General features: G+C 39.5%; 1 protein-coding gene across 6 annotated transcripts in view; it reads right to left on the bottom strand.

Moving 5' to 3' along the window:
* Window positions 1-18,466, bottom strand: part of nrxn2b (neurexin 2b) — an 884,227-nt gene that overhangs the window by 422,911 nt on the left and 442,850 nt on the right. For all 6 annotated transcript variants that reach the window (XM_084712252.1, XM_084712251.1, XM_084712247.1 and 3 more), the window contains 2 exons: window positions 17,846-18,227; window positions 15,105-15,295 (listed from right to left, as the gene is read on the bottom strand). In XM_084712252.1, coding sequence (XP_084568378.1) covers window positions 15,105-15,295; window positions 17,846-18,227 — 573 coding nt within the window. The remainder of the gene's footprint in view (window positions 1-15,104; window positions 15,296-17,845; window positions 18,228-18,466) is intronic.

The following is an 18,466-nucleotide window of genomic DNA, read 5'->3' as shown; positions in this document are numbered from 1 at the left end:
CTGCTGTCTGAAAGAGGTTATAAATACATCATTACAAAACAGACAGAGTAGAGGGGTTAATTGCCATTCTCTTTTCTAACCTTTTGTTTGCATGGAGGGGAATTTAATGTAGTCTGTGTGTGCATGAGCTGCATTTAGTTTGCCTTTCCTCACATACACGTATGAAATACCTTATCAGTTATCAGTTGCTTTATGTTTATTGTTCTTATGAAGCGTACAAATTGCTAGCTAATCCAGCAGCTAGTCACATGTAAAATGCTGTGTAAGGCCAATAAAATGCCTGTATGCAGAATGTTCAGTAATTGCATATGTCAGCTGGCACAATACAATTTGTATTGACTATTCAATTAAGATAAATAAATGCACAGTATTTAAATTCTGCCAAGAAAGGTCTCTGTCACATTAAAACAATTTAAACAAACAAAAGATGTGGTTTAATGACATTGTGAATTAGTGTGGGATCATGGGAGTTGTTATCTTCACTTTTAGACAGCGACCATAGCTGATGACAACCTGTCTCATGTTCATGGATGAAGTAATATTAAAGTTTTATTCATGTATATTATTGCAACTAGACATTACTTGCAGCGTGCAAAAAAATATAAAGTAGAAAACTCACCAAAATATCTAAAATGTAGCGTTTTTAGATGTTTAACTGTGGAAATGTCACATTACATTACATTATAGCTTTAATTTATATAAAGCATATTATCCTACAATTAATTTCAGTTTTATACATATTTTTTAAAATTTAATTTAGAGGAGTTATTTGACAAGTCTGCAGAGAGGTTGTAACAATGAGCACGGAGCATAAACTGTGCACATACACTCGTGTGTGTACTGTTGATACACAGATACACTCAGAAGAAGCGCTGTTTCTATCTGGGCTCTAACACAGGTGAAGAAGCTGGCTTTTGATGAAAGGCAGAGATGAGGCGGGAGAAGGGAGGGTGGGAAAATGGCCAAAGCTCTGAGTAATGCCATAGTAAATTGTAATGTGAGACAGGTCAGTGGGAGAAAAAAGCTAAAACACACCGCTCTATTGCAGCACTCAAGCTACCTAGCCCATCATTTATTGAGAGAGCACTGACACTGAGCAGAAAAATAGAGGGGATAGAGGACATGGGAGGAAAAAAAGAACCTGGGAAGGAAGGTGAGGCTTTATAGGACTGCATGAAAGACCTATATATTAGCTGATTTATATCTATGACTTGACATTTGATGTTGCCATATTGACTTATAAACAACTTATAGTTGACTACACAACAAGTGAATATAATTAAGAGGTAGCTTATAAAAAAAGACATAGCTATTTAAAGAGGCGATGTGTAAAATATGGCCGTGTGTCAAAGGTAACCCCAAACAAGGAAGGGGTTGTGTATCACTGGAGTAACTATTGACAGCTCACTTTACTCGTTGTCCTAACTATCTTTGGCTGTAGCTTGCCTCTAGCTGTCGAGCTAGTGGACCTTAGCTGACTCGAGTCTGGCCAAACATGCAGCTTTGAGCGCTGAGAGTGTTTTCAAACACCGCGGCCAACGAAATTAAGCCCAGCAATCTCTCAGGGAATACAGCCAGACCGGGACTGAGCAGCCTGAGGGACGGAGAGGGAGGACAGCTTGACGATGTGGGAATACAGGACTGAGGTGGTTTTGGTGAGTTCTATTTTGTTTTTGTCGAATTTGAAGTGTGTTTTTATGAACAAGCTCATCTCATGTCAGTAAAAGAAAGAAACTTAAATATATGCATTTGTTCTGAATAAAAATTATCACAGATTTTTTGATTATGACTTAAGTTAAATAACTGGTGTTAAAATTTGTATCTATTTTGGCACTATGTTTTATAATGGTTATTAAACATTGGTTGATTAAATCTAATAGTTAAAGCAGCAATTAGGTATCCAGTACTGCAGTCCAAATAAGGAGTTGGAATAATAGACGGTATATTAAATAGACTGAAATCATATTTAATGTACGATCTATGGTTTAAATGAGTTGTTTCTCTCCGCCTCCTCCTCCCCAGACTCGGGGAAGCTCTACAGGCTGCAGGAGCTCCAGAGGAGCACAAGACGTGCACATCATTGTGAAGTGACAATAACAAGCAATGATGAATCCTCCACTGTAAGCCGATCAGCTGTTTAGAATTCTGTTAAATGTCTGTCAATGTAAAGGCACTGTTATCCTGAAAACAAAAGCCCACTGCTCTGAATATACACACTCTGGAGTTCAGTGACTGTCTGCCTCACTGCCTGTCAAACTCCATTAACATATTTCTCAATTTAACAGTAATAAACATCTACTCCCTCTACAAGATTATTAATGATGTCTTATGACTCATACGCTAACTCAGTTGGCGAAATTCGGTCTTCATTTGAACTCTTATTTACACGAAAGAGGTAAACAAAAACTGTTATTCTGGCCCAGAATAAAAATTTCAAAGGGCACCATGGCTACTGCATTGATCAGAGAAGCAAGTACTTCCCTAATCTTTGATGATATATCATGGTCATTTTATGACTTATTCCAGTACATATATTACAGATTTGCCCTTTAGAATAAGTGTTGTTGATTGAAAATATTAACGAGGAAGATAAGAAAGGTGGCAAAGATTATGACAAATTAATGGTACAATGTGAATGAACTCCCTAAAGCTTCCAGGTACTGTGCAAGAGGCTGAAGAAACTGAGACATTTATATTGTCTGACGTCAGGTGCTAATCCTGTTACGCTGCATGTGATTTGTTTAGTTATTATTATGCAAATGGGTCCGGGCAACACTTTTTATTACTCTGCCTCCTCCCTCTGTGTCATTCACAATCCAACGCCAGGTGCAAACTGAGGCTGTGTTAAAGAGGAAATCGCATAAAGTACACATGTTGTGAACATGCGCACTAAAACTGACATTTCTCACTTTTCTTCTCACAACAACTTCCGTTCTCAACCAAAACCGTAATTCCACACCTGATTCACTGTTCACGCTGACAGGACTTTGAGTTAACTAGTCTCAAGGGAACAATGAAATGAGGATCCTCCTGTGAGAATGGAAAATAATTCATCTAAACAATTTCTATTATCATTACATGATGTTATGGAGGAGAGCAACAATAAGCAGCAAAAGAAAGGGAGAAGACAAATGTATTCTTCTTACATAATGGAGTAGACCCCAGCATTATGGGTAATGACATTTCCTCTCCACACAATATAACAGAAGGACAGGAACACCCTCAGGATGTAACAATGGATATATATCGTCAGAGGAAGAACTGATAATGGTTTATGTCCATCCTCACAAAGGTTCACTTTGAATACCTGTAGGTGAAAATGTTATTGTACTGGTGACAGTTTACTCAAGAGGACAGAGAACGGACATGCGCAGTCGCACTGACTATATACTCATGACAAGTAACTGCTGCCCTTACAATAGCACCTTGAAGACTGAGTGCTGGGATTATGAAAGACAGCAGTGGAAAATATATATGCACTGCAGAGACTGTATAATGTTCATTCAGCAGCTGTGTCAGGGTTCTCAGAGGTTAAAGTCATGTTCTTTCCTGTCTGTGAATGTTCTCACAATCCCCCCTTTTTACCAAAATTGATCCCATGCTGCTGTGTCCTTGAGCAAGACACTGAATCCGTAGCAGCTCCAGAGCTGTTGTACTGTTGCTCATCTTGATCCTCTTATAGAGAAGAGCAGCATAAGGAAAATCCCCCTTATACAGAGGAGGAGCAGGTGAAAATGATTTATGTAATGTGACATTAACATTGCGATTAAATATAAAAAGGAAAAAGGAGGCAAGGTGTAAGCTGCAGATGGACAGGGGGATGCCATCAGCCCAAACGGGCTCGTTCAGGATGGCGCAAAGCACTTCGAGAGCAGCAGGGAGGAACCAGCAGAGCAGAGGGACTGCTGCTTTTCTGGTCCCAGTAGCAAAAATTCAAGTGTGGGAGTAGTATGGGAAGGCCGGAAGGTGTGGAGGAGGAATCTGTCCAAGGATCCCCTGTGACTCTGAGCCTGCAGCAACCAAGGCATGCACAGAATCCAGCCTGATGACCTGAGGGATGGGGGATGTTGCTGCCTCAATTAAAAGGGATCTCATTCATTAAAAAAGAGCACGAAAACTGCAATCACTGGCAATCAGGATGCCTAAATGAGTTTCCTTCACAGTGTGCCTAGATAACTGTCTGTTACATTGAAAGAAGTCTCTGGATGGTAGGGTGAAGCAATATGTTAAAATTTTCCAACCGGCCATTGTCAGCCCATCGACCAGCCATTGGCGATATATTTTTTTCCCCGTCTCACTTCTTCCTGTCCTCTGGAGTCTCAGCTGGGAGATGCACAAGTGGCAAATTCACTACATTACATATGCTGCAAACATTCACTACATCCAGTAAACAAAAATAAACTCTCACTCAAATGAAAAAAAAATAATTCTCACACCAACTTTCCTTTTTAAACAGAAAAATACAACCTTTGGTTGAATTCACTGCGTGTAAAGAGGGCAAACAGTCTGGCTCTGCAGGCTGTTTACCAGTGATTCCTTGTCCAGCTCAGTGCACTCGGCTCTGGCTGAGTGGGTGTGTTCTGTGCCACTGGCTGAGTGGGTGTTGTGGAGAAGTGACTGTCACTCTACAGATCATTACATTAGCAGAATAATATGAGAATATGATAAACATCTTCAGACTAAACCAATTTTGTTTGGAGATAGACTCTGGAAATCTAAGAGATCCCTATTTTCAATTAAAAATGGGGCCTGTGCATGAATGCAAACACAAGAGTACAGTACCTCTACAATTTTGTTACTGCCTACTTTTTTGCGTAAATGTGCCTTAAAAAATTTTGGCTGCAGTTAACACAAAAAAAACCCCTTCGTCAACTGAAATTCTGCCCACTCATCTTCGATGGGAAAAAAATGTGCGCTATCTCTTGACCAATTAAATCAGCCAAAGTGCTCTCCACCTTGTAGCCTATATGGAAGCCAATCAAAGCTACACAATGCTGCCCAGCACATGATTTCCTCCAGTTTAACCATTTCTTTTTCACACATAGCTGTATTGTTACCTTCAGGTCACGTCTAACGCAGCAACAACACATACAACAACACATTTACGCACACGCGAACAACAAAGCTCAACAAGTTACCAGCATCCAACCTACTACTGTTGTTATTATGTTGCTTCAACATTCAGACATTTCTCTTAACTGTCCTCCAACAGGTCAAACCTCCCCCTAGTCGTGTCACAAACAGCTGATATTATCCATCATTGAGCATGAGACATTACCAGCAGGCGCTCCTTAAGAAAGCAGTCAGGTGGAGTAAAATCCACACATGCAGTCAACAAAAACTTTTTATCCTCTCAGGCTTTCTGTCCTCTGAGGCCGGGAGCTGATGTGGTGATTTGTGCTGGAATCTTGAAATAGTTTCAGTAAGTTTAGAACTAATGCAAAAAAAATGTGAAAAATCTAGTGAGATCTAATGGTCAGACATCTGGCACAGGTAGACAAAACATCTAAAAAAGAAATATGGGCAAAGAAAGGGGTCTCTAACAACATGCAGCTTTTCAGTAATAACGGCAACAAGATTAAACGTCTGCCCCATTAGGATAATTAATCAGCTGTTAGAAATTATTTTTGTACAACAATAAACACTGATCGTCTTTTGGCCTTTCTCATTTGCGGAACAGAAAAAAAAGAAGAAATTCAGGTTAGAATTAGTCTTGAATCTGATCTACTATGAGACATGAAGAGGTTCTGGTGTTGTGACAGGATTGGCGACTAGCTTTGCTTAGTTACTCAGACACCAATATTAACCAGAAAGAGGAAGAACGAACTGCTTTGAGGTGATCAAACGGCTAATCTCAATTTTACCGCTGGCAAGAGCAGAGCTCGTTAAAATGTGTGTACCTGTTTGTCTTTCTCTCCTCCCTTCTCTGCCTTGCCAAACCTCTCCTCCATATTGTGTTTCAATTTGTTCTGCTTTTGTTGAAAAATGGAACATATTCAATGTCATCTCTTTACAATTCTGCACAAGTATGCCTCATTAGCAAGCATCTTCAAAAGGAAGGGACAGGCACTGTCTGAATATTGCACGCCAAATTATTCCTCCTCCCTGCATTTCCTCAACCTGAAAACCTCTTCTTTAGATTTATTCTACTATTGTTGTTGTTGTTACTCCTCATTTCCCCTCACTGTATAATTTTAGTTTATGTTTAATAATGACATTAATATCTCTGACACTGTCATGTTCTTGGCATAGTAAAGCAGGGTATTCCCCTCAGGGCAATGAATGCTTGTGTTTACTTCCTTGTCCACATGACCAACACAGTTTACTTCAACAAGGAAAATGCATGAGGCAAACAGAACAGTGCTACAACAACAGACATGCACTTTTCTGTTGTGTTTGCTTGACTATCTTTGATCATTTATTGCTCCAGTTTTAAGCATCTGCATATTAGGGTTGTGGCATAAGAGAGATCAATAACTAATTTCCAATATTAATAATTCATCACAAAATTTAAAAAACAAATAACAGAGATTTTAAATTGTAATGCCATTATGAGCTCAGTACTGTATATTTTGGTGTTTCTATGCAAATGACACTTTGTTAGTAAGTGTGATGCTATGGTAGTGCCATCAATAGATACAAACTTGGAGGTGATCTGAGGGGGGGTACCATCCCCCTTAAGAGGAAAATGGACAAAATGCATCCTTCTTATTAACCTGCCATCAATACTTCTCCATCCCCTAGAACTGTGGTCAGCAACCTTCACTATCAAAAGAGCCACGTCAGGCTTGTCCATTAAATTCTTTATTTCCCTCTGAGACTTTTCCCATTTTGGATTTGGCATAGCTATCCTAGGGAGACCTAAGCCACCGGCCACCGGCAAAATTTATAAGATAAAGGTGCTGAGACATTGAGGTAGGCTATAATGCAAATTTCGGTTTATGAAATATTAAAATGTTTCAATTTTTCATTCGGTACAGGCTACAAAGTTTTTACAATTGGAGGTTGTAAGAATCACTTTAGGCCTACAATGATGAATGAAAATTAAAATGTTAAAGATTAAAAGGAAATATTCATTTCCATTTAATTTTCTGTCAAAGGGGGAGGCAAAAGAGCTGCATGTGGCCCTGGAGCCACTGGTTGCTGACCTCTGCTCTATTAGCTGAGAGAGTGCAGGGACAGAGGGGTAATTTAGCTGAATGTGTTGGTCTAGTCTGCTTGATTCTTTGATCCTGACTAAGGTTTGTGCACATTAGAATCCATGGTCCCAACCATGGCAGTGAAATATCAGTGTCCTAACTCTGTTGTGTATTTTTAACTGCACAGTGCTGTCCATGGTGCTGAAGCAGCAGTCGGATTTAAGTCCCACCCTTCTGTCAGTTTCATCTTGGAGCCTACTTCTTACATGAGACAAAATAAGTATATGTGGGTGAAATTAACAGGCTTCTCATCAGTCAGCACATTTTAAGCATTTTATAAAAGATGTACTGCAGCTGTAAAACTTAAATTTGAAGAATTAGAAGCAGAATTTCCTCTGTAGTGTTTTATTTATTTGGGGACCTAAATAAAATCTCCTGTGACCCACTTATGGGTCACGACCTTGTCTCCTGGAATGACTGTAATAAACTACACACGTGAAAAACTGTTAATGGTCTAATTCCACCAACCATTTTCTAGCAGGTACAATGGGTTTCGAAATAAATCTCTGAATTTCACTGACTTTCATAAAACTGCTCATCTCATCACTAGGGAGTTCAGCCCCCCACCGTTTAAGATTAACACATCGCCTACTGGTTACAGGCCACATATTCTAATTAGCTTTAGTCACAGAACGTTCATTAATTACCTTAAGTGTCCTTGGTTTAAGGTGCTATGTGCAACACTAATGAATTAATGATCAATATATCATTGTTAAATTAATTGTGATACTACATAATTAACATAAACAAATGGAGACAACTAGCCTCTGTCCACCCCAAGTGGTATTATCAGTGTGAGTGTTACACAAAATAAAGACATATATAAATGCTTCTTGTCACAAACAGTATGCTGCTAATTGTTTGTGCTTCCCCAGAGGAAGCTGATCTTCTAGGTGATCTTGTTTATTTTTGGTAATTATACTGAAGGCTCAAAACAAACATGGTAATTACTAATGCTAAATGCTACTAAATGCTACAAGTAACTCCCGGCAAGCATGAAACGTGTTTTGGTAATAAAAAAGATGTGTGTACTGCACTGTAGTTAAAAGTTTCATTTCACAGCACAAACGCAAACAAATGACAGCAATGCCCCATCACGTCCACGCGGCAAAATATCAAAAAGTACAACTGGAACAGGCAAAGCAGCCCTCATAATATGAAACATCAAACAACAGGCTGTTTGACACTTTCCTGCAGAGATAGAAGGGATGTGTTTGATGAAGCAAATCCCTTCTTCACTTAATTTATTCCGTGATAATTAAAAACATTTTACTGGAGCAAGGTAGCGGCTGGGGAGAGGTGTTTGTTAACGGGTAACAGTTTCACTGTATAGAACTCCCAGTGGTTTACACATCAGGCAGTCATAAGATCCACAAAATGAATAAAATAATAAAAAAAAAATCCTCTGATCATAAATTATATGCATTTGAAAGCAGCTAGGACTGGTCACCAGTCTATGCAGTAATAATGCAGTATTAATAAATACAAACATAATTGGATGAAATAGAATCAATGCAAATTTCAGGAAATGTGACAAATATTGGAAGATGCCCATTAGTTTGGTTTGGGATGCATATTGTGAGCCCTATGCTGTTCTAACACCAAAATTAGTGTTTTAAACATGGACAAACCTGCTAAAATTGCAAGTTGCATAAGACTGCTTATTCGTTTGTTTTATTTATTAGTCTTTTTTTTTTTTGTTATTTTTTCCTGGTCTGTGCAGACATCAAGAGAGAAAGAGGTTTTTGAAAGTATCAGTGGGTTCAGCTGCCAGTACTTTTGTAGCTTCTTCTGTAGCTAACTGAATCCCCGTGGTTTGAGGTCTGTCTTTTTTTGTGTGTGTTTTTTACTGTTTCATGTTCGCTTTCACTCAGAGAGGAATCATGTTAAGTTTCTGCTGTTGAAAAGCACCATTGTTCTGCTTCATAATTAAAGCTTTTAAATAAAAAAAAATATCAGGGGACGTTTGACCGATTTTGCGGAATTTATAGGAAATGAAAAGTGACTCCCAAATCCCTACAGATGTATGCAACAAGACCTCATAGCATCACACCGAGAAAGTGGCAAAAATCAGGGAGTCATTTAACCCATGACTGAATGCCAATTGTATCCTTTCCGACTGAAGACAAAAGACATATGCTAGTGGGTGCTGAGGTTTTATGTCCAGTGTAAAAGGCACTTTAGAAAAGCTGTTTTAGATGCACCATATAGGTCTTGATTCTGTCTGGGACAATTTGCATAAGTATGAGGTGCGTGTCACTTGTATTTTGTTGTACTCAGCTCTTGATTGTTGGTGATGATGCTGCTGTGGAGTACTTTGTTCTTAATTGTCTGTCCTTAACTTCCAATTTGTATTTTCTGTTGTGGCTGTATTTGCCAGACAGATGCCAAAGACATGAAGAGAATTTCCTGAAGGATAATAAAGGAAACTAACTAAGAAACTCCGCTCTCACTGCCCTGGAAGTAACAAAGCGTCCAAAGAAATTTGCTCTGACCCAAGTGAGAACAAGTTGACCTGAACAAGCAGTCCTCCTTTGAAAATGATGTACTATGCAAAAGAAACATGTGTATATGGACCTAAGGGACACTCTCTCTCTCTCCCTCCACATGCTGAAAAATTATTTTAGCCAGCTAAGATTAAGGTTGGAGGAAGGAGGAGTCCAACCTGCTGGTCTGGATACTTTCCAAATCAAATGAACAAGTACCATTCCTGGTTCAAAACATTTGCACTTGTTTGGTAATAAATAGTGGGTCCTACTTTATTTTACAGAATACTAATAAGACATAAACATAATTTTGTAGCAAATTAGGCAACACATAGGAATATATGTTCAGTATTAGACCCTTTATAAGACCCTTGTTAGACTTTATTAGAAGGTAACTAGGGAAAAATTGGAGGGACACATTACATTTGCTACTTGGCACACCGTCAACCTATAGACGCACCATTCCTCTTACTGGTAGATCTGACTCACATAGTTTGTAAATGGGAAAGCAGTAAATATGTGATTTGACTTAATTTACAGTGCAGCTCTATGTAATGTCTCCCTAATTACCCTCTAATAAAGTCTAATGAGATTCTTACAATAGGAAACAATACACTTTAGTTTACAGTGCAGTTCTGTTGTAATGTGTCCCTAATTGTCCTCTAATAAAGTCTGATAAGGATCTAAAGCACGGTCCAACACTGTCTGATAAAGAACATATTCCTAGTATTCATCTCATTAAAGTGCAACCAAACAGTGATATCATATACATAACACTTTTCATCTTTTGTAATACTACTAGATGATTTTTGTATTATCATGTTTTACCATCATTCTGTAAAGCTTTCCTGGCATATTTGATAAAGATCCTTTTAACAGTTGCACTGTAGAATCATCAAGGCTATTTCGGGGGAAGAATATGGTAATAGCTTGCTATCGCTGTGTTTTGCAGGTTGTCAACAGGAATGACAGAGCCGTATTCCCTGTACGGTGTATGTTCAACATGTCTTCTTCAGAGACTTGCATTCTCTGTACAAAACTAGATCCACTCGGCGCTGTCCTCGGGGGCTGTGTGTGTTGTTCCCTCACCATACTTTAGCTGACAAAGAGGGATGCCTTGAAGATTTTTTGCCTGTCCAAAAACAAAGAGATGGAAGACAGAGAGCACAAAACCTATTTTCCCCATTTTCTCTGGGCAATTACACAGATAAAGCTTGGAAAATTGGGTTTTTTTCTTTTTTTCTTTGAAATGCAGGCAGAAATGGTGTTAAAACGGAGCAAAGAGATTGTGAGAAATGGCTTATTGTTGCTATTTCTTCTGTGTTTGATTTGCAAAGCTTTGTGTTTGAGTGCTGAACAGTCAGAAAAGCGTACACAGCATACTCTCTGTGTGTACTCAAGTGTCACAACAATTCAGCACAGCGTGTTTGGTAGAATATATGCTTATGTATTTGTCACCTACACACATGTTTAGGTCTGCCGCTTTGCTCCAGTGTTTATGGCACCAGTGTTTGAGCTGTGTATGATATTCTGGCAGGGGAATGGTCACAGCAGATCTACAGAGCAAGGTTTGAATGCCCAATTAGACGAGGGAATTGAGGATAGAGACATCTTCTCCCCACTGAAGTCCTCTGAAGCAAGATTTACAACTATTATTCTCCCCACCAGCACCGAGGTGCCACAGCCTGCATCCCCTGCAGGCAACAGTTGTTCCGATAAAGAAACGGACCGCTGAAAATGAAGAAGTTTCCAAACAGCGGCTCACAGATTAATAACACAGATGGAGGGTTACTCCCCAGCCATGTATACTGTGTTGATTGGGCACTGAAAAGGCAAAACGGCTGCCTTCTGTTTCATTTATGTGACAAATCATTCAACAGGGTGTCTGTAATATTGAATATGCAAATGGAGCCATTGTTGCTGCGTGGCTCTGTGGTGGACAGCTGAGGGATCTTGTCGCCGCACGCTTGGTTGGTGGTGTTTTGTAAGGAGGAGGTAAAATTGTCTATTAATCACTCAGGCTGAGTGAGAGAATGTTAACACCAGTTGTATTGCTTGGAGAACACTGTTTGTCCTAATAATGGGAAGACAGATTATGTTTACATTTTGTTAACTGTAATGACAGCTGAGGGTGTGTGTCTCTTCTGCTTGGGGGCCTGGATATGAAACACTTCTGCTTGATTAGAGAGGACAAAGTGCAACATGATTGCATATGGTAGGGGAGTTTGAAAACGGGGGAGGATGTGGAATAATGGTCCTGGTTAAAGCCTCCCACAGACTGTGAGATTTCAGCCAAACTATACAACACAGATCTAATAAACCTGAGAACAACATCAAGTTTAATGTATGCAGGTTGTACGATAATCACACTTACTGAATTGTAGGCTACACCGCAAGTCAATATACAAGACAATGTCATCAGCGTTCATCAATCTGTACTTCTATAGTGGTAAACAATGAAGCCAAGCAAGAACTGAACTTTTGTAGTGGTAATATATACAGTTTATGTACAGGAAGAAGTCCAAAGATGATGATGAGGCAAAGAAAAGAGGCTAACTTAGGATGGCAATTTTTCCGAGAGAGTTTGAGGTCACATTAATAGTATTTGTAGTATGCTAAGTATTCTAAAATAGCACACAAAACATAGGTTTGTGCATTCCTATTGGTTGGTTAGTAGCTAAAGATTGTAGCAACAGTCACATCGTCAAATGCTGTTCTAGGCTATCTTCAGTCGCAAGACAAGGAAAGTGAAACCGACAAAATGGGACTCAGGCTGGTCAACGAACGAGACATCATAGACTCGTTCCACAGCATCCTGGATCAGCCTGACACTGATGATGCTTTCATGGTCAAACACATCACAGTTCATAGACAGTGTTTTCAAGTTGTTGAAATTTTAATGTGAAGATACTGACCATATTATCATCACCACTGCTGCTCCTCTTTACGTTTAGCCTGACGAAAATAATTTTTTCCTGGGTGTATACCTGTATGTATATATGTCTTTATTTTGTTTTAGATTTTTATACTACTCCATTCTGAATTGAATAAATTATCCATGCATATGTTATATTTCATGTGTATTATGAAGGAACTACAATTCTAATTTTATTGTTCAACTCTGTGTGATGATAATAAATGTCCTTGAAGACTGAGACAACAGTCACCTTTGAATGTCTCTCACAGCGTGACGCAGGACCACCGTTTCAGAGCCATGACCAAAAATTGCCACATTTCTTTCACGTTGGTTGTCTTTCATCGTATACAGCCCAAAATCGCACAGTGTGTACCCGGCTTAAGATGTAAACCCAACCCATTTGGGTCCAACACCTGCAGGACAGCAGTGAAACCTCATCAACTGCCTCTTAATAATTCTCCCGTCTAATCTCAGAGTTGATTGACAGCAGTCTTTGCCATAGCCCAGACACAAGCAATCAATCAAACACAAAACCCTTCTAATTACAGACATCAATTACTTCACTTTACTGTAGGAGATCACAGGAGTAGATATACAGCAAGAGTGCACGCACGCACAGGAGACTAGTTTTATCTATCAATCACACAGATGTGTAATGAATACATATCCCACTGCAGCTTGCAAGACTCAAAAACCTCGAAAGCAGGCATTCATTATTATCTATGCAGTAATTACTGATTCTACTGTTGACACTGCAGTCTTCTAAAATGAGCAAACAAAGCATATGTGACAATAACATAATCAGCCATATGCATGATGCACTTTATTTGCATAATATTTTGTGAGACCTGGCTGCTCGTTACATGTCTCACTGATTTAGACACTTCATTCCCTGCGTCTGGTTTATAAAAGCTTCTTCTGTATTTAGTACTCTTGCCTGTGACCCAGCGTAAGGACACTGGCATAGTGCCATTCTTCTGCTCCCCACTTATGATTATCCTTTTTAATTGCACTATGTATACCCCAAAGGACAAAACTGAAAAAAGGGGCAAGTCCCTCAATAAATCATGTCTTCCCAAAAAAAGCTTGGGGCGCCTTTTGATCTTATGACTCTTCTCAGCCTTCAGTGGCCCCGAGGGTTCACCATGACTTCTGATGTGTCTTACACAACAACCCGCACACTACCCTCAGGAGCACTCCAAACTCTAAGACATGACACAGGCAAAATCAAAGTGAATCATCTTGAGCTTCATCTTAATATTGGTACAGACAGGCACTTGGAAGAGTTTAGCATTGGTGATGCTACCCTCTGTCCTCTGTTGACCACTGTCAACATCCTTGCATCTTTCTTCCAAGTAAGCATTTGTTTCTCTTGCTTTTATTTCCACGCTGTCACTCTTTCGCTCCACAGGCAGCCACTCTCAGGCATCCAAATAACACGTCAGAAAACCTGACTTCTGAGGTCTAAAGCCTACAATTACCTAAGCTTCCAGTCCCAGTCTCCCAGCAGACCAGAGATCCCTATTCACACTTAAGTGCCTTGTAACCATGGCTATTATTTCAAGATGATACAAGAGGGCAGGGTATTTTAAAGTCAAAGAAGTAAAGGTGTCTCCATCAAAAGACAGTCATTGTATTGCGGGTAAAAGTCAAGTGTACCCAATGTGACTGTTTTTTTTCCAGTCAGACGGGCAGCTCACTGGCAACAAGCGAGTGGAAATAAAAAAAAAAAAGACCAAAGTGCAAGAGGATGAAGTGATAAGCTGTTATTGTTTTTGGTCTGATTCTTTTTTCACCTTGGTCGGCGTTGTAGGATTTAGGTCATATCGGGAAACCAATTGGTGGAGGATATTGCTCTGTTATGGCCCTGTTCCTGTAAAGCCAACATCTGCTGAAAGTGGGGGTATCATCTTTCAAGGTGAAGAGGATAGGCTAGCACAGAGGCTGCCAGGCTTTTGTTAAGTTTTATTTCACCCCCTGTCCATTCCTGTTTGGCAAGCACATTTACACTTGGCAGCGGTATTTAGTTTTCTCTGTTTATTCCAGGCCTTTGCACTGACACATCCAAAGTTTCAGGAAAAAAAACTAAGAAAAACTGTGCACGTTTAAGCAACACATCTGGATTCCTGTAAGCCTTGGATTCTGAGTCACTTTTGTAAGGTATACAAAAATGAAATATCTAACAAAGGATAAGGTAGAATTATTTAACAATTATTTAGGAACAAGCGTTTACAAGATGTCTTTTAGAAATTCCCCAGAGAAAAAAAGCAAGAATTCCTCAGTAACTAAGAAAACCAGTGGATACTGCAGACTTATTCTAAAAGCCCCCGTGATCCTGAAAGCTGGCCTAATTTAGATGGATTTGAGCTGGCATGTGTTCATGGCCACCGTCCAACAACACTTAAGGGACAGACCAAGGATGACAGTGGAATAGTTATTTCCTGTCAGTGCTAATGTTTTCTGGAAGAATCTATCATAGAGAGTCGGACAGCTTGCTCTTACCTTTGAGGTCCAGGTTGCGGGCTCCATTGGAGTGCTGAGTAACGGTGCGTGAGTCGATCTTGAGCGTGTGTACGTTATTGGCGTCCCGGGACACCACCACGTTGTGCCACTGGTTGTCATTGAGCGGCTTGTCTGAGTTGCCCTTCATCAGCGACGGCCCGTTGCCGAGATCAAAGACGTAGTGGACATACCTGCGAACAAAGATGTCGGAGGAATAAGAATGAGCGTGCGATGTCAAATCACATGCAATAGCTTGTTTGTTTGTGAAAGAAAGAAAGAAAATCAATTTTTAAAATGTGAACATTCATGGTTAGGTTGTGGTGATTTGCCAATATATACTGTGTTACAGTATAGATTTGCTTTTAGGGGTAGAGATTTGGCAATATCACGAGAGCTAGTCACGCATGATCTGACATGATAGTGTGATCTCACACAATCTCGTAGATCCTGTTGCCTCACAAGGTAACATTACTTGAGCAGCAGGGCTGCTTATCATTTCATTCTCATGTGTTTTGAGAGTGACAATCGGTAGCAGTAATGCATCTCTAAGCTGGTTTACCACAGAGCAAGAGACATCCCAACCAGGCTGGTATATATTTGTACCTATTCACATACCTATTAAAAACACTCAAAATGATTTTTCTCATCATTCAAAAATGAGTACTGCAGTCCAAATAGCAAGTTGGAACTAAAGACAATATATTAAATAGGTTATCAGGCAGGTCATCTGCAGGCTGGAGGGACACTGAACCTACATGAGCGTAACATTATACCTTGACAATAAACAGTGGAGTTGGAGTTGTTGGAGGAGTTGGAGCTCCGTCACTGTCCGCCTCACTGCCTGCCAAACTCCATCAACAAATTGCTCAGTTTAACCATTCTCAACATCTACTCCTTCCAAAAGACTATTAATGATTTCTTATGACTCATGAACAGAAAATAACTCATTTGGAATTACTTTTAACTCTAACACACGTGAAACAGGCAAACAAAAATAGACGCTCCACATCAAATTGGAAATTTCAATTTAGAACATGCTGGCTGGAGAAGACAGTGTTTCAATTTATTGTGTTACCATGTTTTTTATGATTTTGTACAGGAAATATTGTATATCTTCTCCTTTAAACATTTTAAAAAAAGTCTTACTGGTGTGAGTCTTAATTAAGCATTGTCTCATGTGAGGCTGTTGTTTTTTGTTTTGTATGGAAATTCCAAAAAATTAAAGGGGGAAAATAATCAAATGTGATGACCTACTGTATGGTTATTATCTTTTTTGACTATTTATTTTTGTGGGCTTTTTTATGCCTTTATTTGACAGAGTGGGAAAAAAGTGACACGCAGCGAAGCCAGCAATCCACTGCAGTATGGTTATTTTAAATAATTTCTTAATTGAATTCAGAGAACAGTTACAGTTACATAAAATCTTTGGCCATATCGCTCACCTCTAATCATCAAAGCATTGATTTGAGCTTACTTTCTAATTCCAACTGAATGTTCTCATCATAACACATTTCCCTTCAATGAGACAGTAATGGCAGGTCACAACAACACTCAACCTCCAATTGTTGTGATGAAGTGATTAGATAGGATGACATCCTGCTCTCATATTTTGTCTCTGATGTCTCCATCCTGCTCTCTGTCGGGAACATGTTTTTCAGAAAAATAATATCACAAGTTCATGTTGCTGTACACGAGGCCTGGGATTTCTTTTTTGTTTTTCTCACTGGTTTGACATGTAAATATAGAAACCCGCTTTTGTCTAAAAGCCCCTGTTCGCCCAAAGGCAGACGAGGTGGCACATTTCCCTCCTTCACACAAATATGGCTGTCTTTTGTGTTTTAGGTTAAGGCTATTGTGGCTGTTTCATTCAAGGTATGCAGTTTTTTTTTTTTTTTCTACCTCGATTCCAATTCCTTTTTTGTAGCCTCTTGTCTTTGTGTGACAGAGGCAGCTCAGGCTTTTGTGTTGTAACAGTGCTGAATATAGAGCACAAGAGGAAGAGAGATACACAAGGAAAAGCCTCTTTTTGATACTCTAATTAGGAACAGCTTTCCGGGTGATACAATCCACAATTCCAACCAGTTTATTTATGTCTTGTGCTTCTTCTAGCTTTTACGGAAAAATTGCCCAATACTTTGCCGGTCAGAGAAAACGTTGAGCTTACAATTAAGCATTAAAAGTTAATGGATTGTAAAATACAAACCCAAGAGAGAAGTTTTCAAGTAAAACAGATATGGACATTTCTCCACTTTCTGTTTTCCAACAAATAACAACCCACAGTATGTGTAGCTTTCAGCGGAGCTTTTAAGACGACAGATTATGATTACTCACCAACATACACTAAAGTCACTTTCATCAAGTCAATCCTGATTCGTAGCAGCATTAAATGACTCAGTGATCTGTGTTAACTTTGACAAAAAAAAGCTATTCCAGTTTATATTTTGTTTTGCTGCAAAGAAGACGCAGTTTAAATGATAGTTCAAGACTCCTTTCTTGATTTGTGTTGTGATCAATCGACAATTCACCAAACTCCCGACTGTATTTCACACTGGCTTTCATGTTATCAGTCACTGGCAGACTGTAAAAGCCTGCCTGAGAAATAACTTGAAAATATTTTTATTGCCATAATTAATGCCAAACACAAAGGGAATTGGGGGGAAGGAGCATCTGTTTAGAGAGTTTTTGGAAAAACAAAACTAAATGCTACACTAAGTCATCAATAAAAATCACAGGAGACTCACCCTTTCACCAGTTCCACAACAATGAAATCGCTCCCATCTCCAGAGTTGAAGAGCATCAGGCCATCGGGCGTGGTGGTTTTGAACTGAAAGAAGAGGTGCATGGAGGCGTAAGCTTGTAACGTGGCTAAAGCTAAGTAGCTGCCTTTCGTTCGAAACGTCACTGGATCTGCAATGATGTGGCGCATGCCGAAGCGGGCATTCAGTTCGCAGTAGGAGATGTCCCCATTTTTGCACTGGTCTAGGTAGGGAATCCCATTGAAGGTCAGGCCCTGGAGATGGCCGATGAAGTTCGAGGGAACCACGGATATGAAGCGGCGCTCAGTCATGATGCCCGTCTCGATGTTGTGGAACTCGAGACGGGTGTGGGCACCAGTCATCTGGCCTGAAACGGTGGATAAAACAGAAGAAAGACAAATGGCAATAAATACATTAATTGCAATGTTCTCCATTAGGCAAGATAAAGCATCATGGGAAAATATTAAGTGATATGTGGTTTTATAACATGATGCCAACATTCCAAGACAAGAATTTTAAAGCTACTGCAATAAACTTTCGTATATTTTTTTTTTTTTTAGAGCAGTAGTGTTTCCACAGTATTAACCACAAAATATAATGTCAAAA

Source organism: Lutjanus erythropterus, chromosome 23 (genome assembly GCF_056507025.1).
Source record: "Lutjanus erythropterus isolate fLutEry1 chromosome 23, fLutEry1.hap2, whole genome shotgun sequence".
NCBI classification, from domain to species: Eukaryota; Metazoa; Chordata; class Actinopteri; order Lutjaniformes; family Lutjanidae; genus Lutjanus; species Lutjanus erythropterus.
The sequence above is the reverse complement of the archived record's forward strand: the minus strand, read 5'-3'. Positions and strand labels throughout refer to the sequence as shown.